This window comes from Mytilus edulis, chromosome 6 (assembly GCF_963676685.1).
Source record: "Mytilus edulis chromosome 6, xbMytEdul2.2, whole genome shotgun sequence".
NCBI lineage: Eukaryota > Metazoa > Mollusca > Bivalvia > Mytilida > Mytilidae > Mytilus > Mytilus edulis.
In genome coordinates, this window is record NC_092349.1 from 2,168,586 (window position 1) to 2,190,650 (window position 22,065).

The 22,065-nt window shown below is 30.4% G+C and overlaps 2 protein-coding genes across 3 annotated transcripts; both read left to right on the forward strand.

Annotated features, from left to right (window-relative positions):
• The first annotated feature begins 8,435 nt into the window (after positions 1-8,435).
• On the forward strand, positions 8,436-13,247 carry LOC139525942 (uncharacterized). The gene is made up of 5 exons (XM_071321143.1): positions 8,436-8,752; positions 9,523-9,588; positions 10,358-10,450; positions 11,576-11,704; positions 12,813-13,247. Exons 1-5 carry the CDS (start codon positions 8,444-8,446, stop codon positions 13,047-13,049), a joined length of 834 nt encoding a protein of 277 aa, XP_071177244.1. The 5' UTR covers positions 8,436-8,443; the 3' UTR covers positions 13,050-13,247.
• Positions 13,248-15,670: 2,423 nt separating this feature from the next.
• Positions 15,671-22,044, forward strand: LOC139525943 (uncharacterized). 2 transcript variants are annotated; one of them, XM_071321144.1, is made up of 6 exons: positions 15,671-15,745; positions 16,639-16,955; positions 18,013-18,078; positions 18,884-18,976; positions 19,965-20,096; positions 21,231-22,044. In XM_071321144.1, the coding sequence occupies exons 1-6, from the start codon at positions 15,700-15,702 to the stop codon at positions 21,531-21,533; spliced, it is 957 nt and encodes a 318-aa protein (XP_071177245.1). In that variant the 5' UTR covers positions 15,671-15,699; the 3' UTR covers positions 21,534-22,044. The 2 variants fall into 2 exon arrangements, with proteins under 2 accessions (XP_071177245.1, XP_071177246.1); XM_071321145.1 differs by lacking the exon at positions 18,013-18,078.
• The last annotated feature ends 21 nt before the right edge of the window (positions 22,045-22,065 follow it).

The following is a 22,065-nucleotide window of genomic DNA, read 5'->3' on the forward strand; positions in this document are numbered from 1 at the left end:
CATGACTGTATTTATGTATCCCGCCATACTTTGAACGACAAAATTATTCTATGTCTACCTGTGCGAATTTCAAACGCACAATTTTACACCAGTACTTAAAACCTTCCATCCTTTAAGGGTACATTTTACGCAGATAAATAAAATCGTATAATATAAGCATAATGAGGATGTTAATTTTGATGTATGCCTTTTTGTGCTTCTTCGATACATTTGTTGTTTTTATAGTGATTAAGATGATAACACAATGTTGACTGCTGTACCCCTATTTTTGACATGTTTATCAATTGTGTCTGTTTATTTTGGTCACGCATCGGTGACAATATAAGGAAATTTGATGCGACTGTCATACAATCGAGAGGTTTAGTTAGCTATAAAACCAGGTTTACATAAGAAAATGCCTGTACCAAGTCAGGGATATGACAGTTGTTATCCATTCGTTTGATATGTTTGAACTTTTGATTTTTCCATTTGATTGGGGACTTTTTGAATTTTCCTTGATAGTTCAGTATTTTTGTTATTTTACTTTCTAATTCGGAAGGTCACATTTGTAAAAAAAAGGAAGGAGATTGTAATTACGACATTAGGAACATAACGGTAGTTTCATAATTGTCAACCAACTTTTACTCGTTTGGTTAAAACGGCAAACAGGAACAAAATTCAGTTTGACCCTTATCGTGGAAAACATCCATCCTGATGTATCGTTTTGTAATTTACACTGCTCTTCTAAAGTGTTACTTATGTCAATGATATATAAACCCCTCAACATTCAAGACACATGTGCTTATATGTTATATACGATATCTATGATTTGTTATGACCACTTACCCATTTTTAACATATCGTTTAAATAGAATATTAATTTACTGTCTATTTTGTTTTCAAGAGTTTTAAACACCTAAAATACGACAAAAAAGACAAACAATGATGACGAAGAACGATACTGAAACATCTAATGTGGAAAACCAGAAGCGGCAGTAAAATAGTTGTCATCTGATTAATAGAAATCTGTATTTATTACATTATCACCAAGGAACTATCAGCATGTTTTTGCTAGGAGAAGCGTATCATATTCATTCAAAACCCGCCACTCTTTTGTAATGCAACAAATTAACGGACTTTACGGATAACAATGGTCAATTTGTTAATACACGGAGACTGTTTAAAAATTATAAATCATAAATATAAAATCAATGAGACCAATGTAACCCAAAGCTATAGATATATCTGGTGAATTGTATAGATTTGTTGGTAAGTCTTGCAATATCAACATTGTTCGGTAGGACATTTGTATTATAAACAAAAAAAAAAGGTTTTATTTAGACTAATTGAGTAAATAAAAAGAGCCTTATCGGTCAAAGTACAATTCACCGTTTTAGTTCATTATGTTAAAACCTTATCAACAATTCTGCTCCTTTACTAGCTATACATGCTATATAACTAAAAGAGGGACGAAAGATACCAAAGGGACAGTCAACGTTACATGAGTAGCCGTAAACAATATACCTAATGATGGATTGGAATGATTAGTCTAAACGCGATCAGCATTTTCATGAACAGAAGATGTCATCATAAGCTGCTCATTTGTGATTTGTTTTGTAGACTGATAGAAATCAATAGCAAACAAAAAAAAAGACCCAATCATAAAGAGTACTGAATAAAGAAAATGTCAAAATAACTGTTAAAATTAAGATAATACGTTATGTAGAAATAAACAATGAAGCGAAAAGTTTAAATCATATAATTAGATAAATAATAAATATTTAATCTCAAATTAATTTTACTGAACACATTACAAATACAGCTGTCTGATTCATGTACTACACTCACCCATTATAATACAATTGTTAGCCTAATGGGACATGCACTACATAGGAAAGGTGTTTTTTTAAAACACTATTGTTGTTATTATCATGATTATAGATCATTTCATGTATTTGAAGGAAAAAAAACCATCCATACAGTATGAAAAAAACCTTTCACATAATATAATCTTCAAATGCGTTTTGTAATGCTTTTACTTTCATTGGTAAAGTTCGAACCTAACAATTGAAAGTCATAAATGTATATATAAGTTGTAGTATTTGGAGATTTCAATAAGACCCACACTTGCGGGGGTTGCCATCTAGTATAACAGTAAAATAAAGGAATAATCTTTCACATTTCTCGTTGGGTAAGAGAAAATAAAAAGAAAACCGAAAAACAACAAAAATATCAATCTTTAGATCAAATGATGATAAAACAATAGAAGTAATTAATAACATACTAATATCGGACAAACTATAATTAATGAGAAAATACTATAAAAACAGTTCTGTTTAATTATAAAAGATATTAAATAAATTGATACAGATACATAAAAAGATAATAAAGCTACAACGATTGCATACGTTATCACAGTTTAAGACCAAAGCTCACACTAAATATGTTTGACAGAATCAAACGAATAAACTTGACGGACTCTTCGATGAATATTAATTTGAATCTAGTATTTGGATACAAAATAGAATATATCGCATACTTTGATGTTCGTGTCTTCTTTCAATATTAGTTTAAATTGGAACTCCTACTACATCTTCCAATATGTATGTAACAAAGTGTTTTTATCTTACTATTATGTTAAACGCAGACAATCACCTGTTCCAAAAACAATATATGAAACATTTGTATCAATGTTATAAACAAATCATAAAAAAAGGCTGCAGGATAATATTTTGGTTAAGTTTGTTCATTTGTAACTAAATCATTTCGTCTTCTATAAGGACTAATATAGTTCTTAATATAAAGAATAATCGAAATCATAGTTTAAATCGCACTCGTGTGATATTAGTCAGGTAATTATCGTTATCACTTTAACATCTTTCTTTCTTTAAATATGATATATTTAAATAGTCCTCGTTTGTTGAAAACCAAAATAATGGAATTTTTAAATTTAGAAGGTTTTTGTAAATAATAACTTTACGGTTTTTGATTTTGAGGAACTGCACGGTAAAACCTATCGAGGAACTGTTCAACCAGTTTGTATAAAGGAAAAAATGTATCATTTACTGAGGAAATATACCAATTTTCTACACGGAAAAAAGGTGTTTTTGTAAGTATTACACTTACTATACATTAATAAACACGCAACTATATATTAATCAAAATAACACCAGAAATGACATGTCAACAGAATTTGTAGTTATTAGTAATTCAAATTATTAAACACAATACCCTTTTCCGGATTAAAAGTAATTACTAAAACGAGCAATCTTTGCGATGAAGTAAGCATGTATACAATTTCAATTTTTTCTTTAATTACATTCATATAATTGGTAGGTTATGTGTATATTTCAATAAATCGGTGGCTATCCCAGCACCCAAACTCTATAGATCATCAGGTGTTTTGAACATCTACTTAGACCAATTAGAATTAACTAATTGACCATGGCCATGGCCATCGTCAGGTGCCAAAGCCATTGCATAGTGACACTTATTATAGAAATACTGTTATTTGTATTAGGGGCTCGACACCTCATGATCTGTTTGACTAATATTTTTTCTATACTCTTTATCTACTTAACCTTGTTTATCAATTTAACGAACAAAGTATAGAATCTACTTCATAATCTGCAACATGTTAATTACCCAGAGTTGCTGATGTTACTGTGTCTTTCAAGTTTTTATGCCTACGGAAAGCAAAAAGAGGTCTTTTATCAGATAAAAGTGTTGGCTCTCCGTCATCCTTTAATGTATCCAAGTGTTTTAAGATATTGTTCTTTATGTGTGATTTCTTACTTGAAAACACTGTGGAGAATACCAAGGGAGGCGACTGTAATACAGATTTTGTGTTTACCATTAATGTTTCGTTTCTTTGTTTTGCAGTCACTTCCTGCATAACAGTTTTAATTTCATTTTTTTGATATCCTCTTTTAAAAAAGCGCTCAGAAAATAACGCATATTGTGACATGAGATGAATTGTAATGTTTATGCCAACGCTGCCACAAACGTACGTCTCAAAATCAGTTTTTGTTCTGTTAGTTTAGTTTGCTTCAATTAAATGTTAATAAACTTATACACAATGCGTATTACCATACAACACAAACCGACTTTAAATTTCGGTAACGTTAATGTACCATTGTGGAGTTACATGTTGCTTTATAATGTTGTATGCAGGCGGTGTCATCATCCGTGCTTCATGGGCACATTCCCTATTTATGACGATCTATTTGAATTCTCCGCAATGTCTGCATTTTTTTTATTTGACTATAAGTGTTTTGGTGTCGAATATGAACTGAAATAATTTAATCAGTAAAACTACCTTAACCAGTATATCACGATGTGATAGTTGTTCAGTTGCAGGAATTAAGTCGCGGGCATTTCATTGATTAATTGAAGCTGCTCATTTGTGATTTGTTTTGTAGACTGATAGAAATCAACAGCAAACAAAAAAAAGACCCAATCATAAAGAGTACTGAATAAAGAAAATGTCAAAATAACTGTTAAAATTAAGATAATACGTTATGTAGAAATAAACAATGAAGCGAAAAGTTTAAATCATATAATTAGATAAATAATAAATATTTAATCTCAAATCTCAGATCATTTCATGTATTTGAAGAAAAAAAAACCATCCATACTGTATAAATAACTTGATTTTCAGTGTGAAAAAACCCTTTTACATAATATAGTCTTCAAATGCGTTTTGTAATGCTTTTAATTTCATTGGGAAAGTTCGAACCTAACAATTGAAAGTCATAAATGTATATATAAGTTGTGATATTTGGAGATTTCAATAAGACCCACACTTGCGGGGGTTGCCATCTTGTATAACAGTAAAACAAAGGAATAATATTTCACATTTCTCTTTGGGTTAGAGAAAATAAAAAAAACCGAAAAACAACAAAAATATCAATCTTTAGATCAAATAATGATAAAACAATAAAAGTAATTAATAACATACTAATATCGGACTAACTATAATTAATGAGACAATACTATAAAAACAGTTCTGTTTAATTATAAAAGATATTAAACAAATTAATACAGATACATTAAAAGATAATAAAGCTACAACAATTGCATACGTTTTCACAGTTTAAGACCCAAGCTCACACTAAATATGTTTGACAGAATCAAACGAATCAACTTGACGGACTCTTCGATGAATATTAATTTGAAACTAGTATTTTGATACAAAATAGAATATATCGCATAATTTGATGTTCGTGTCTTCTTTCAATATTGTTTCAATTGGAACTCCTACTACATCTTCCAATATATATGTAATAAAGTGTTTTTATCTTACTATTATGTTAAACGCAGACAATCACCTGTTCCAAAACAATATATGAAACATGTGTATCAATGTTATAAACAAGTCATAATAAAAGGCTACAGGGTAATATTTGGTTAAGTTTGTTCATGTGTAACTAAATCATTTCATCTTCTATAAGGACTTATATGGTTCTTGATATAAAGAATAATCGAAATCATAGTTTAAATCGCACTCATGTGAAATTAGTCACGTAGTTTTCGTTATCACTTTAACAGCTTTCTTTCTTTAAATATAATATATCTGAATTAGTCCTCGTTTGTTGAAAACAAAAAATAATGGATTTTTTAAATTTAGAAAGATTTTGTAAATAATAACTTTATGGTTTTCGATTTTGAGGAACTGCACGGTAAAACCTATTGAGGAACTGTTCAACCAGTTTGTATAAAGGAAAACATGTATCATTTACTGAGGAAATATAAAAAAAAATCTACACGGAAAAAAGGTGTTTTCGTAAGTATTACACTTACTATACATTTATTAACACACAACTATATATTAATCAAAATAACACCAGAAATGACAGGTCAGCAGAATATGTAGTTATTAGTATTTCAAATTATTAAACACAATACCCTTTTCAGGATTAAAAGTAATTACTAAAACTAGCAATCTTTGCGATGAGGTAATTATAAGCATGTATACAATAATTGGTAGGTTATGTGTATATTTCAATAAATCGTTGTCAAAGCCTATCCCAGCACCCCAACTATATAGATCATAAGGTTTTTCGAACATCTATTTAGACCAATTAGAATTAACTTATTAACCATGGCCATGTCCATCGTCAGGACCCAAGCCATTGCATAGTGACACTTATTATAAACATACTGTAATTTGTATTAGGGGCTCGACACCTCATGATCTGTTTGACTAATATTTTTTCTATGCTCTTTATCTACTTAACCTTGTTTATCAATTTAGCGAACAAAGTATAGAATCTACTTCATAATCTGCAACATGTTGATTACCCAGAGTTGCTTATGTTACTGTGTCTTTCAAGTTGATATGCCTACGGAAAGCAAGAAGAGGTATTTTATCAAATAAAAGTTTTGCCTCTTCGTCATCCTTTAATTTTTAATTTAATTTAAGTGTTTTAAGATATTGTTCTGTATGTGTGATTTCTGTCTTGAAAACACTGTGGAGAATACCAAGGGAGGCGACTGTAATACAGATGTTGGGTTTACCATTAATGTTTCTTTTCTTTGTTTTGCAGTCAATTCCTTCATAACATGAGATGAATTGTAATTTGTATGCCCACGCTGCCATATACGTACGTCTCAAATTCAGTTTAAATGTTAATAAACTCATACACAATGCTTATTACCACAAAACACAAACCAACTTTAAATTTCGGTTACGTTAATTGTACCATTGTGGAGTTATATGATCTGTATAATGTTATATGCAGGCGTTGTCATCATCAGTGCTTCATGGGCACATTCTCTATTTAGGTTAGATTTGAATTCTCCGCATTATCAGCATTTTTGTATTTAACTATAAGTGTTTTGGTTTCGAATATGAACTAATATAATTTAATCAGTAAAACTACCTTAACCAGTATAACACGTTGTGATAGTTGTTCAGTTATAGGAATTAAGTCGCGGGCATTTCATTAATAAATTGATTCTGATTAACATGATACGTCCCTATTTCAAGTTCCCCCAAAGTAGTCTGTAGATTTGCCAATGGCAGTTAAGCTCTCGATTTTCCCCCGTTCAATCTATTTATTTTGCATAACCGGTACATTTTATTTATTATTTGTTCATTTCCTGAATATATATGAAACATTATCCACTGAACAACTTGTAAAACGTATATATGTGTAACTATATATCAAGATTATATATATTCATAATGATTACTTTTGCTAATGACATCATTTTAACATTTAATGATTGCTTGCAGTATCCAGATTAAGGTTCGACCATTAACTCCTGTTGAGAATTTTTTTTTCACACACTATCATTGTTCAAATAATAGTTACTTGTTGAATACGTCGACCAAAGTTTTAAAATAAAGTATGTCTGCACTCCCGACCCTTGTGGTCTTGTTTAATTGTTTCCTGTAATTAGTTAATACTTCAGCTTTATCATGTACATCTTTTGAATATTCATTTTATTAAATTTACTGTTTGCAAAAGTATAAATTACTCTAAATTATAGGGATTTTCTGGTAACTTAACAGAAAACCCTTGCCGTTTTTGGCACAACCTTTTTGATCTTTTGGTCCTCGATGCTGTTCAACTTTGTACTCGTTTCGGCTTTCAAACTTTTGTATCTGTGCGTCACACATAGGTCTTGTGTGGACAAAATACACTTCTGGCGTATTAAAATTTTGAACTTGTTGCCTTTTGTTGGCTGTTGTTCGTGTGATTCTTTGTCAATTGTGTTCTCCAATTTATTTATATTGTAGTCCTGTGTTGTCATTTTGATGTTGTATTTCACATGGCCATAAAAGTGCGAGGTTTGGCATGCCACAAAACCAGGTTCAACCCACCATTTTTTCCTTTAAAAATGCCCTGTACCAAGTCAGGAATATGGTCTTTGTTATTTTATAGTTCGTTTCTGTGTGTATTACATTATAACGTTGTGTCGTTTGTTTTCTCTTATTTTTGAGTGTAAATTCACATTGCGATAAGACGTGTCACGGTACTTGTCTATCCCAAATTCATGTATTTGGTTTTGATGTTATATATATTATTCTCGTGGGATTTTGTCTATGTGTGTTACATTTTAGTGTTATGTCGTTGTTTTCCTCTTATATTTAATGCGTTGCCGTCGGTTTTAGTTTGTTATCCCGATTTTGTTTTTTGTCCATGGATTTATGAGTTTTGAACAGCGGTATACTACTGTTGCCTTATTTAACTTGTTCTCGTCTTTTGTTGTTATCCATATGACGTTGTCAGTTTCTTTCGAAGTTACAGCTTTAAATTTCTCCTTGACATCTTTCGCCTCTTTTTTTAAGTAGCATTCAATTAAACGCATACATGTATATACATCTATGATTTGTACTGATGTTGCATACTGCTATGTTCGTTAACAGTATGATAATATAATCATGTACAAGTCGTATCAAATATAATTTTACTAAATAAGTGATTTAATTATGTTTTTAGTGTACAGAGTAAAAATGAATGCCAATGAGCATAATGTTGCTACCACAACTGATACAGACCAATCTCATCTCCATTTCGCACTGGGTGTTAGAAAGCTGAAGATATTTGCTGGAATACAGATTGGACTTGGTGTTGCCTGTATAACTGCATGTATCGTAGGAATCATCACGAACTTGAACAGAAATATTTCCTGTTGTTATGATTATCCGTGCCCGAATGATTACGCATTGTTTGACAATTACAACTATAATGCTAGCCTCAATTGCAGTAGTTATAGAGCAATTTTTATTTTAAATGGGACATGTATATGCCTTTCTCTCTGGGTAGGTATAATTCTAATTAACAAAAGAACACATCATAAATTGCGTGCGGCTAAAACACTTTACCGTATTAACTTTCATCAGGAACGGTACTAAATAATTCAAGTTTTGCTTTGCTTATGTAAATTCAATTTATGACAGTTAAAACAAACGTTGTACGTACGTCAAGCTTAAAAAAAATTACAGTTATCATCAAACTATAAATTCGTTGTCCAATATAAGTGTCATGATCTGCATTAATCATGCTAATCTTGAAAAAAATATGATCTATAGAATACAAGTAGGGGCAGTAAACATGGATAGACATAAGTCAAGATCTACGAATAAGTCAAACGATAGAAACTTTTAATCATCTGTTATGAAAATTGCTTTAAGTTATGCAAGTTTTTAAAAACAAATAATTTATTCTAAGCCGTGCCAGATTTTAGCCCTGATTGTCCATACTCTTTTAACCACTTGTTTTTGCTGTTTCCCTTAAACACAACAAGGACTGAAAACTGTAAACAAAAACGACGATGAGTTAGACGAAATACTTCAGTTTCGGAGACGGTAAGGTCGGTACCTGTTAAATAGAAGCTAATCAGTACACTTGTTTTGAAGATTGGCATAGCAACATCTGTAGATACATGTTATAGTATCAAAATATATGAAACTACTCTTTAATAAACTATAGTACTCTGTATTTAGTTATTTGTGATTTCTAAATTGAACACTGTGCGAGACAAAGACATTTTAAAGCAAATAAAGTAAACAGAATCGTATTTTTATTTCAGTATCTGTTAACAGGTATGTTTCCACTTTGTATGACAGATTCCCAGAAACCCAGATGGAAATGTTTGGTATGTATATGTTCTAAAGTTAGACTACAACTTTTGATTACACTGGATTCTGTTTCGGAAATCAGTGATTCCATTTGAATAAATGTCATACTATTTAAGATCAAAATGAATTACTGAAAAGAAGTACTGTTATAATCTATCTGTATCTTAATACACCTTTTCAGCAAATTCATCCATGTTTATAAGGAACCTCATTGTTCTCTAACTTTTTACTTCATTGGCTTCATACATATTTTGATCTGAACCTCACAGATGAGTCTTATGAAGACGAAACGCACGTCTGGCGTATTGAATTATAATTCTGGTACCTGTGATAACTGGTTAGTCATTTGTATTTGAAGTTATTGATTATGTCTGTATTTTATATACATGCCGCCGTAATGAATTCATAATCCAAAAAAAAACTAATCTTAACTTTTAAAAGATATCTTAAGTTCATTTATATTTTATGACAAAGTACGGTTTATGCTTTAATTCCGTTAGTTTTATATCTCTTTTCTAACGAATTTATAAAAAAATCCATACTGGACAACTATGAATGCAGTATTGTAGTTTGTTTTGTTGGCTGCTACTTATTCTAAATACAGTATACAAACTGCATACAGGTGAATAGTATTCGAATTTCTTATGGGGTTCAGTTGTTACGAATTGATGCAAATTTACGCACAGAATGCATGCATTTTATATCGTATATTTATGCCAAGATGTGTATATTGTCTTTGTATACGTTGAACTTTTTATTATTTAGACAAGATTTTCTATTTTCTAGAAAATAACCTTTCTGGTGTTCAGTATCATTAACGCAGTAGTGTTTTCTCCAGCGATGTTGAGTATTGGACTTCTCAGTGTGTTTATCATCGATGTAAGTAACTTTATATTGATACCACAAATATTCAGTGACATAAGAAAGTGTCTGTACCAAGTTAGGAATATGGCAGTTGTTTTCTATTTGTTTGATATATTTGAGCTTTTGATTTTGCAATTTGATTAGGGACTTTCCGTTATAATTATTCCTCGGAGTGCAGTATATTTTCTCCAAGCTACTGAAGCACTTTCTAGGGAACTTAATGTTTTTACCAATCCCCTGGAAAAAACGCAAATTCTAAACTAACCTCTTTAATATTATTTTACAACCAATTGGACAAAGTTTATAAGCACCTGAGTGTAACATATTTTTTTTTATCTTCAATAACGTTCTATAACTGAAATGTAGAATTTTTTTCTGAATAAATAGGTGTAAGAATGCAATTATTTCACTAAATGTAAAAATCGCCATTTGTAGACGAAACGCATGTACAAATGTATGGTCTAATGGCTTACAAAAATATAAAATCAACAAATATATAAGTCTTTTAATTTAGTACATACATTTCTTCATCTTATCACTGAAATCAGGATTTATACTTTGTACTCCAGTCATGTGTTTCGGGTAAACAAGACATGTCAATGACGCTCGAACCAAAGAGGTCGAAAGGACAAGTAAAGAAAAAATTAAAAGAACATTGAGGCATTTTTATAAATATTTAATTGACTGATTCAAAACCAGATGAATTGCATGCAAACTTCCAAACGTATAGTTTGAACACATCTAAAGGCAAACTAAGTCTGATTTTAAATGAGTAAATACGTTCTGTTTTCCATCTTTTATTTACATATCACACCCTTCTGCTAACTAGGGGATTATGGATTAACCATATCCGTGCAAATGTTCTTTTAAATTTATTTGAACAGCTTAAAAGACATGATTTCATGGGTGGTCATTCAATAAGACAGTGATACGTTGTACAGAACGATTTTTTTCTAGTATTTGACAGACACTTTTAAATTTTTTCTCTGATATGTTGAATGAGCCTAACATGTTTCGTCACTAATTTCTCTAAAACTTTTCAACAAAAGACATTCAAATATGGTCATCAGTTATCAGTGTGAATTGGTATCATTTTTCGTCGAATACTGAGTTTCAGTGATGTGTATGCTTATTTTATAGTTGGAAAACGACGGAGATATAATAACAGTTTCAGCAATCATCGACTCATGCGCCGTTATAGAAATGATAGTATCCATTACGGCAGCCACATATTGCTGTTGCTGTTCACAAATGTTACCAGACAACCAAGTAAGTAACGTTTATTTATTCGTCAACATTTATGTAGGGTTTGTACACAATTTACCGATGTTTGATTTATTACAGGCCTTTGCATTTGACTAGGTTTTATAATGACGTATTTATTACATTGAGGCAAAAGGCAAAACTTTCTTTCTTATTTTATTTTTGATTACCAGGCAATCAACTAAGTATAATTATTGTTTTTATCAATTTCATGTACATATGTAGGGTTTGGATACAATTTACTGTTGCCCGAATTTGATAATGTCCTTTGTACATGTTTCATTATAAGATAATTTTCTTTTTCTTTTTTTACACTTAGGCAACCAAAGCTTTTTATTTTATTATTATCTTTATTATAATGTTAACGTTTTAATAGAATCTATAATATGCTATTATTACTTATCAAATGCATTGGATGAACATTCGATGGCACATGAGCTACAGAAACCTAACCAATATTAAATTCTGCCTTTTATGTCTGCAACATACTTTTTGATTTTTTTTTGTCGACGGTTGCGGTATGAATATATTTGTTGGTTAAACTCGTAGTCTAAGAACTTGTTATTTTTTATTAAAGACATTGCATGTTTAGAAATGCAGTTCCTGGTTTTATTAACTCTGATTTACGAATATTGAGTAGTTTAATATGTTCAGTTAATTTCTTTTAATTTTACCTTTAATCCATCTTATCTTTTATCAAATCCAAGATTTCTTTTGAATAAAAAATCGAAAAGGAATCAGAAAAATGATTATGAAATCGCCCCAACATATTTACCATAAGAAAAATATTCTTTTTTGATATACATGTAAAAAAATGTACAGTTTATGTATAAGATATTTCACCTAAATTAATCGATCAATTTTGTTTAAAATTAAAATAAAAACTGACCTGAACATGGTAAAATAAATCTTTGATAAGATTAACCATTTTAATTTAGGTCACCAAAAGAAAATATGCAAATGCGTTTATAACTATGTGGGATGCATGAACATTGCAAACAAAACGTTAAATAGCGAAATTGACAACCTATGTCACATCTACATTTCAACTCAGTTTTAATTGAATTGCATGCATCTTCGGGGACATTTACTAAAGTTTTGTATTATTTTACAGCAAAATGTTGTCATTTTTAACCCAATACAAGAACGCGTTATACATACCGTGACACAGTTTCAAGGACCACCTGTTAATCAACATGGAGTAATAATTCCACAAGGGTACCAGCAACAATATGTCATGCCGAACACACATGTACAATTAATGACCCAGCAGTCTCCTGGTCAAGTGATGGTTCAAGGTCAACACCATAACGGAATGGAAAATGTTAACTTAGGTCAACAGCCAGGGTAAATGCAGCCTAATATACGACATCAAAATGAACAATTTCTTGCCAGTCAGCAACAAATCTAACTCGCATAAAAATCAATATAAATGTTTTGTATTACGTGTACTTGTATTTACTAAAAATGTCATATATTTGAGAACATGTAATAATGTCATTAAACTTTTCCTTTTTTTTTTACGTTAACCTATATATATTTTTTCGATATAAACATGTTATGAATACATAAATGACTGATTATATAACAAACAGAAAATAAAGAAAGCAGGTAGATAAGTGTTGTGTTTATTTGTGAGAATGACCAAAAGAAGCAGTACATAATTATAGGGTTGAATGCCTACGGAATTTATTGAAGACAAAATGGACTAATGCCCTCACAAACATGTTTCTGGTTGACTTGGTCCAGTTTATACACCAATAAATTCCTCTAAAAAAGCGATTAATCATTATAATTCTTAAGAAATAGAGGCAATGAATCACTTTCCCCACTCGTAACTTCTATCACGCATGCATAACACAACTCTGGCAATGACTTCGCTTGTCCAATGCACAATTCCTTTTGGTTAACAGGGAAAAAAACCTACTCAAAGACATTTGCTATCTTTTTAAACAAAATCTACAAAAACATCTTTATTATCATTTAAATGAAAAATATGTATAATTATTAAATTTAACGAAAAACTCGAAGCGATATCAATATTGTAAATGTCCGCCAGTTTATGTAACTATCGCTGCCATCTTATTTACATTAGTTACGAAAAGTAGTTCTGTCAACGTCGTCTATCAAAAACTAAATATTTGCAAGAACAAATGTGAAAAAAAAATTGATCAATCATGTGAACGTATTCTGTAATATGCAAATGACCCTCATATAAGAATATTTGGTATGAGTGCAAATGAGAAAACTCTTCATTCAAGTCAAAATTTTGTATAATGTTTTTCATCAGAAGATTTCCGTTGAAACATTGTGTGTTAATTTATGTGTTTTTTTTTGGTTACCTAAGTTATTGACTATAAATTTCAGAACCCGTTGTCCATCCTTTTATGGCACACAACTGCGTGTATTTGTTGATTACACCGCCAAATCTGATTGCCAAAATCTAAGGGATTTCAAAGTTTGAGAGTCGTAAATGTTGTTACTAAATAGTGCACAGTCATAAACATACATAGCATGGCAATATATGATAAAATATTAGATATAATTCCTCAAAACATGAATTATATCAGATATTTACAGAGTTTTACATAATTTTTCGATTATCGTTCAAAAACTGGCATATTGAACCAAAGGCGTAAACCAAGGGTCCGATGTTTTGCCGAAAAAAACCCATCTTAAAAATATTTATTTACCACATATGAAATAGATACGTCCAATGAAATAGGAACACGTTAATTGAATAAACAATTGAATGTTAGACATTTCCCTAAAAGCTTTTCTCATTTTGCTACTTGTGACAAATTTTCTCATTGGCAATCATACCACTTCTTCTATGTCATATTCTGAAATGGTAATCAATTGCATTTTTAAATCTATTCCGCATCATAAATTCAGGAAAGCTTTTCACTTGCACGTTTGTTCTTATAAGTATTCCTTCAAGTTCGATCAAACATGTTTTAAAGAAATCTGTAAATGTAGATATAAAAAATCTGATCAGTTAATACGTGTATTTAAAGGCTTAAATTCACTTTGTGTTAAGTTGATTGGTCAATACAAACAAACAAACAAGTGCGAAATGCAGTTTAAACTTTATCGAGAAAAAACTCCTGACATTCAAAAAGAAGAAAAAATGGGAAAATTAAGGATGTTTGCTCCTCCATCTTTTGATTTTTTTGCCAGATTTTCGGAATCCTCTGGTTTTATACATGTATTGTCATTAAAAAAAATTTGACCACTAACCCCTACTTTTCTTTTCATGATTTTATTACACAAAATTTAAAAAGCCATATTTCAAAATTTTATAAAATTCTTGTTATTTTTCATAGATTTTGAAACAAAGAAGGTGCCAATGTTAAATATATGAAAAATCTAGAGTGTATTATTTCTCGCCAAATGTACAATGGCTTATATCTCGAAAACGAGCACACAACCCCAAAATTTTTTTCTAATTTTTTAGTTTCTTTATTTATATACTATCAATTCATAATAGTTTTTTTAAAAAGCTTATTATTTTTTAACAGAGTAGCGAACATCCTTAAGCGCAGGTTTTGGTTCCCTGTCTGTATCATTTCAATTCTGAATATGGTATTAAAACTTCTCTTCTTAAGTGCTTCCGTTCTTGATAATCTGAAAACCCATCGAAATCCAAGTTTAAGTTTGTTTATCTATCGTTTACAGAGCCATGCATGGATTGTTACGATAAATATCTCATTTTTAATACAATGTTTCAATAGTGATGAATATAATGTTTGTAAAAATAGATAATTGTTTTTTTTTCATTTTTGTAACTTAGATATGATAACAGTACAATAAAAGGTCACAAGGATCTAGACTGTAAAACCCAATGAGGAATACTTGTCTCAGTTGTAAAATATTGTCGTTTCAATAATAGAAATATGTTTTTATTGTATTCTAACTGAGGACATACCTTTATAATTTTTATAGGAAGAAACGTATTATATTCATGCAATACCCCAACATGTTCATCACATCCTTATTTGATGAGAAAGTACATAAACAAACTTTACGGATTGACACAGACTATTTGTAAGTACCGAATCTGATTAATATTTGAATTCTTGAAATTCAAAATTAATGGTCTAAGTAAATAAATGCAATACTTATTTTATTGATAACTTGTGCGTTTTGAGTTAATTTGACACTGAATAGAATATTACGTCCCTTATTAGCAATCAGAAGTTTTAATTAGCCTGATTAATAAAAATAGAAATACTATTTTCGATTCAAGTACAATTCATTTGTTTTTCATTGTATACAGTATAACCCTTTTGATTGCTTTATGAGACAAAATGTTCACTTAGTTTTAGTCAAACAATGAACCATTTATATGTTTATATAATGAATCTCAACGTGACTGTGTATGACATTAATATTTACAAGCATAATTTGTACAGGTTTGATTAATGTTCAAGTTTGAAATGTAGTTAGATTGTCTCGCTTTGTTCATTAAATATATAATAAATGCTTCTTTCTGTTATATCGCCGCGATATAGCCTTTTTGTGCTAATGTGGCGTAAAGCAACCAACAATCAATCTATCAATCTCTCTGTTATACATTTGTAAAAGACAAGACACTAGTTAAATATCGATGGTTTTATGAAAACAAAATTTGTTTTGATTCATTTTGATGATCTGGATTTTTGATTTACTTTAGTGTGTACTTTATCAATTAATCTGTGTACTAGTGCAGCATATGTCTAATGTATTACTAAATACAAAAATAATTTGTTGGTGCCTTTGCTATATTTATTTGTAAGTTTGTTAAGTGCTAGTATGATCTGAGTGTCTTATGTAGACGATACGCGCGTCTGGCGTATAAAATTAAAACCTAGTATCTTTGATAACTATTGGTTACTTGCTTTGTATGTATTCCAAAATTGTTATATTAACAATTTTTCATTTCATTATATTTTAAAAAGACAACATGAATCTGAACGAACCTTCAAGAACATATACAGTCCCTTCCAATTTCCGTTCGGCACTAGGTGTTGGAAAACTTAAGGTTTTTGCTGGAATACAGATCAGTTTAGGGGTTGCCTGTATATCTGCGTGCACAGCGGGTGTTATAACAAATATGAAGAAAAAGGTTATGTGTTGTGATGATTATGCATGCCAGAAAAAGTTTCAAGAACATTTCACATTAGACGATCTATATAACTCATATTCACACCTCGGATGTAAGGAAAAAACAATATTACTGATTTTATATGGGACCTGTATATTTCTGTCAGGCTGGGTAAGTTCTGTTTGAGCATTTTTGTGTTCATTTCGGTGTCCTCATTTTAATCTTCTTTTAAGGAACATAGAATAATATCGAATGGGATGTGTTAAAAAGTTTGAAATTTTCTATAAAATGAAGACGTTTGAATGTTTGTAATAGAACTACATACCATGTAATATTATGAATATGTCATTTTAACAAAAAATGATGTTGCTACAGGTCGTTCTTGTGCAAATTTTAATAAATGACGTTTTGGTATGTTTTGTTCAGATACATTTTGGTATTAAGGTGCAATCACTGTGTTAAGCGGGAAGATTATAAACGTAAAAAACATATAAGTCACAGCAAATATATGTATAAATCTTTAGAAGGGAAAGTTATTGTGTAAAAGAATATTTTAGAAGGATAGTCGTAACATATTTGAATTAAACATGTCCAGGACAAGCGATAAACTTAAACCACAATGGTCAAATTATTCATCCCTTTCAAAGACGAATAGATTCGGTAATGTGATTCCCGTTCAAACCGAAGTGGTGCAAGGTGTCTGAGAAATTCCTGCTACCATTGTGCTGCAAACTCTGCAAGTTTTAAATCAACTATTGCCCGTTGTGTGTTTAATAATTTCTAGTTTATATACGAATATCAATCTTAATGGAAGTTATAGAAGCAATCTAACACATACTCTTGGTGGACGTTTAATTGATTAATTGTAAATTTTCGTTTGTTTATACAGATCGACTTGTGTAATTTAATGTACATACAACATAAAATATTAAAAATCAACACAATTTCTAGTCAGTGAGTTTAGTAGAATTATTGTAATTATAAGTGTCGAGTTTTCCTTTTTCAACATGCTATTTTTAAAACTAACAAATTGAATGTGTGTTTCGATGTAATTGTATGTAGAATGATAACAACAACTTGCAATTTTGTAAATTTTATTCCCAACGCAGTCATATACCACATTTGACATGAATGTACCATTTAAATTCTATAATCAGGTAAAAACTACCTTATATATAATGAATGTTCTTGCGTTATAGTTTAATGAATATACATACTTGTATTTCAGTTCTTGTTAACGGGAATATTTCCAATTTGCATGACGGATTCAAAGAGGCCCAGATGGAAATGCTTGGTATACATGTTAACGTTACTATGCATGTTTATGTCTACTTTGGTTACTTTAGCTCATTTGGCCAAAATTCATGCGTTTTATAACATCATTGTGATGGTTTTTTTTCAATCTTCGAGTTAGTAGTACACTTTCTATTTAATTCAACAAAACTCGTGTTGATTTTATTCGAGTGTCGTTTTAAATTGTAATCCATCAATCACTCTTATCGCTATGGATGAAATTCAGTATAAAATGTTAGGATGTTTTTTTGTTTGTTTTCAGAGCTAGAAATTCACATTAGGTAGTAAAAATCTTACTAAGTAAATATGATTGTATAACACGGGATTTGTTCACACCAATAAAACCATGTTTTGGTCCAAATATTCCGTTTTCCGTCTTTGTCAGATTCATCCACATTCTAAATATTCACACATTTTTTTTGCGAGTTGACAATAACCAAATAATGCTTTATCATGGACACATAACGTCTTATACATGAATACTATGTTTTGGATAGTTGGACCGTCTACAGTGTCTCAGATTTATGTTTACCTTTCTTATAGTTTTCTTGCTTGAATTGTTTTACATTATATTATTAGTAACTTAGTGTGTTAGTGACCTAATACGATACATATGGGTCAGTATGTTCCATATGGGAAGAGAAGGACGCTCGAACCCCATATGGAATTTACTGACCCCGTATATATCGTATTAGGTCACTAGCACACTATGTAACGAATTCATCTTACCGACTATCTTTATTTGTATATATGATATTTCATTTTTAAGTATAAAAAACAATGAATTTCTTGTTTTTTTCTTACAGAAAATAACGTTTCTGGTGTTTAGTATTATATCTGCGGTAATATTTTGTCCATCGATGTTTACTATTGGAATTCTAAGCGTTTCCATTCTCAAAGTAAGTAGCATAATTCACTAAAATAAACCCTACACATACCACATATGATATGTTTAATGAAATAATGACATTCAATTTAAAAGCTTATATCATTGTGCAAGTTGTGCAAATGAACAAAAACAAAGGCTTCACAGAATAGGACTTATTTTCATTTGACCATCAAATGAACACACGTACATTGTAAACATGGTTAGTTAATTCTAGAACAAATTATGGTAAAAATTGCAGAATTTAAAGAAATAGATCTTTGTGTTCAATGGAATTTAAAGAACATGGCAAATATCATTGTTGAATGTAAATGTCAGTCCAATGACTCATGTAGGACGATAAAGGCAATAGACTTATACGCAAGACAAAGTGAGCACCATGTCATTTGCAACGACAACATATTCAAGGCAAATATACGTTAAATGAGTTTCGGTATTTCAAAACTTTTTTGCGTACTGATTTAGAGATTAATAGGTTTATTCATTTAAGGAACAAACAGTAACTGAACAAACTCGGAAACGTAATGAAACTCATTAGATATATCAGGATTTAAAACAATCATAACATTATTTTCTCACGTTGAATAACAGCGATATGTTTTTATCTCTATTGGTACGGATTGAAATCGAGAAATTTCTTTAATACATAGTATTTCATCATAAAAACAAAACATGCAACTTTAACGGTAACTCAAAAGAACCATAGTTAGAGATATTATGACATCATGGTAGGACCAGTTGTGTGTTCTAAGAAACAAACATTTACAATTGCTTGTTTAAGTGAAGATGTTACAGTTTATAACTTATGTTAAGATTCTTTCACTGAAAAAAAAACCCCACAAACTTGATATACTTTCTTAATTTTTCTAAATATCTATAAACCTTTCAATTATCAATATTGAAAAACATATCGGCACATTCAAGACAAATATAAATAAGTGTTTATATTTACCTTATCATACCAAGTTTACTTCAATGAACGTTAATGTTTGTTATTGTAGGCAAAAGAAGTCGACGGAGATATTATTACAGTTTCGGGAATCATTGACGCATGCGCTGTTATTGAATTGATAGTAGCCATTACATCAGCGACATATTGTTGCTGCTGTTCCCAAATTCTACCACCAAATGAAGTCAGTATAAAATAACTTTAGTTTACGATTCCCTTTTTTTCTCGGTACTACTGGACAATATAGAAATATAACTTCAACAAATGTATTACGATATTTCTCCACTCTCGAGAGTTAAAGTTTAATATTTAAAGCGCGAGGCTTTCCCAGCTGTTTGAATAATTAAAATGTAACTGTTGAGAATGAAGAAATGTCGTAATACATGGGTTACAGTGCTGGAATTCTTCCTTTTTAAAGATTTGAGGACAGTTGTGTACTTTTGATCTGACGTCATCCGGCTATTTCGGCTTTTTTCATGACGTCACAATAAGAAAATTCAGAAGAAAAAGACCGGTCAGGAAATGTGAAATTAGCACAATAATTAGAAAAATAATTATTTTTTAAATTCTTTAAAATTTTTTACTTTTTAGCCTAAGAATATACATTTGTTCGAAAAACTCTTTCAAGACAAATATCTAAAAAAAAATGTATGAAACAGGAGCAGAATAAACGTACTTAAAATCAACATGTTCGTTTTACTTTTGTAAACGCGGTTATGTTTCTCTGTAATTGTACAATTGAAAATAGATAAGTAGTCATAATTTGACATTAGTCCACTAGAGAAGGAATATTTGGTTTCTAAATTGGTAAACATTCAATAACATAAACCGGTACCATTTCATGTCGCGTGAAACTACAACAAACATGCTCTTATTTAAAACTCTAGTAAGAACATGTAATATTATTTTCAATGCTAAAATCGATAAAGCCAAAAATTGATGGAAACTATTAGCTATTTAATTCCATTTGATTTGCACATCTTATTTAATAAAAAAAAAAAGATTCAATTTTAGCAGTAAAGCTCACTGATATAGTATGTTACAGTTGTGAATCAATAATTATTGTTATTAAACCCATTACTTAACTATCTTAAATATCCATTGTGATAAACAGTGCGTTGAAACAAAGTAGAAGTTATGCAATTTTATATTAAATATGTAGCCTTACTTCAGAAAGCAAAACCCTTATATATTTCTAGCTATAAGCAAGAAGGCCCTTTAATTCATCATCGACAACATGGACAAGGCAACTCAATTTAAAAAAAAAATAATTGTTTCTTTGATGCTTTTGTCAAAAACAGTTTGTTCTTTTTTTCAGCAAAATGTTGTCATTTTTAATCCAGTCCAAGAACATGTATTACATAACATGACACAGCTACAAGGGCCAAATGGTAACCAACAAGGAGTATTTATTCCACAAGGGTACCAGCAACAACAAGTCATGCCGAACTCAAATGTACAAATAATACCTCAGCAAGTTCATGGGCAAATATTTCCGACATCGATACAGGGAAATCAGCATCAGCAAAACAACGGGATGGTCAGTTCCATTGTCGATCAACAGTCAGCTCATGGGTATATGCAGCCATGTCAAGGGGTCAACGGTCAACAACAAATGTAACTTCTGAAGTTTTAATTGGCATTAAACAATGTTGTTTTTATGAAACATTTGTTATTTATGCAGGGTGTAATGATTTATTTTCATTTAACTCTTTTCTGTTGTTTGAACTGATTTCACTCTTGTTTATGAGTATTTAGATGTTTTAAAATGTACAAAAAATCAGTAATTAAGTCTTTTTTTAATTTGTTTTTAACCATAAGTAACGGTAAAGATCATGCAATCATTCATTTTTTTGTGATGTTTATGGTTTGCTAAAACAATAACATAACATTTAACCATTTAAAGTTTTGTATTGCTATTTGCTGTTCAATTATTATTTCAAGTCATGAAAATAATACTCAAATACGTGTCGTAGGAAAGTCTGTATCCGACAAGAAAGACAAATAATAAATTCAATGAACAACCTGACAACTTGCAACATTAGCTCAAATCCAGAAAGGAAGAACTGTTCAAAATAAATGATAACATGTAAATTTACCTTACGCAATTCAATTTAAAAGATGCTTTCCACTCCCACGCTAAGTAGTATTTG

Coding starts and splice junctions, on each gene's coding strand:
- LOC139525942 (XM_071321143.1), top strand. CDS start 8,444: ATGAATGCCAATGAGCATAATGTTGCTACCACAACTGATACAGACCAA. Junction 8,753..9,522: donor GTATATGCCTTTCTCTCTGG/GTAGGTATAATT, acceptor TTTTTATTTCAG/TATCTGTTAACAGGTATGTT. Junction 9,589..10,357: donor AACCCAGATGGAAATGTTTG/GTATGTATATGT, acceptor TCTATTTTCTAG/AAAATAACCTTTCTGGTGTT.
- LOC139525943 (XM_071321144.1), top strand. CDS start 15,700: ATGAGAAAGTACATAAACAAACTTTACGGATTGACACAGACTATTT. Junction 18,079..18,883: donor GGCCCAGATGGAAATGCTTG/GTATACATGTTA, acceptor TTTTTCTTACAG/AAAATAACGTTTCTGGTGTT. Junction 18,977..19,964: donor TAAGCGTTTCCATTCTCAAA/GTAAGTAGCATA, acceptor TTGTTATTGTAG/GCAAAAGAAGTCGACGGAGA.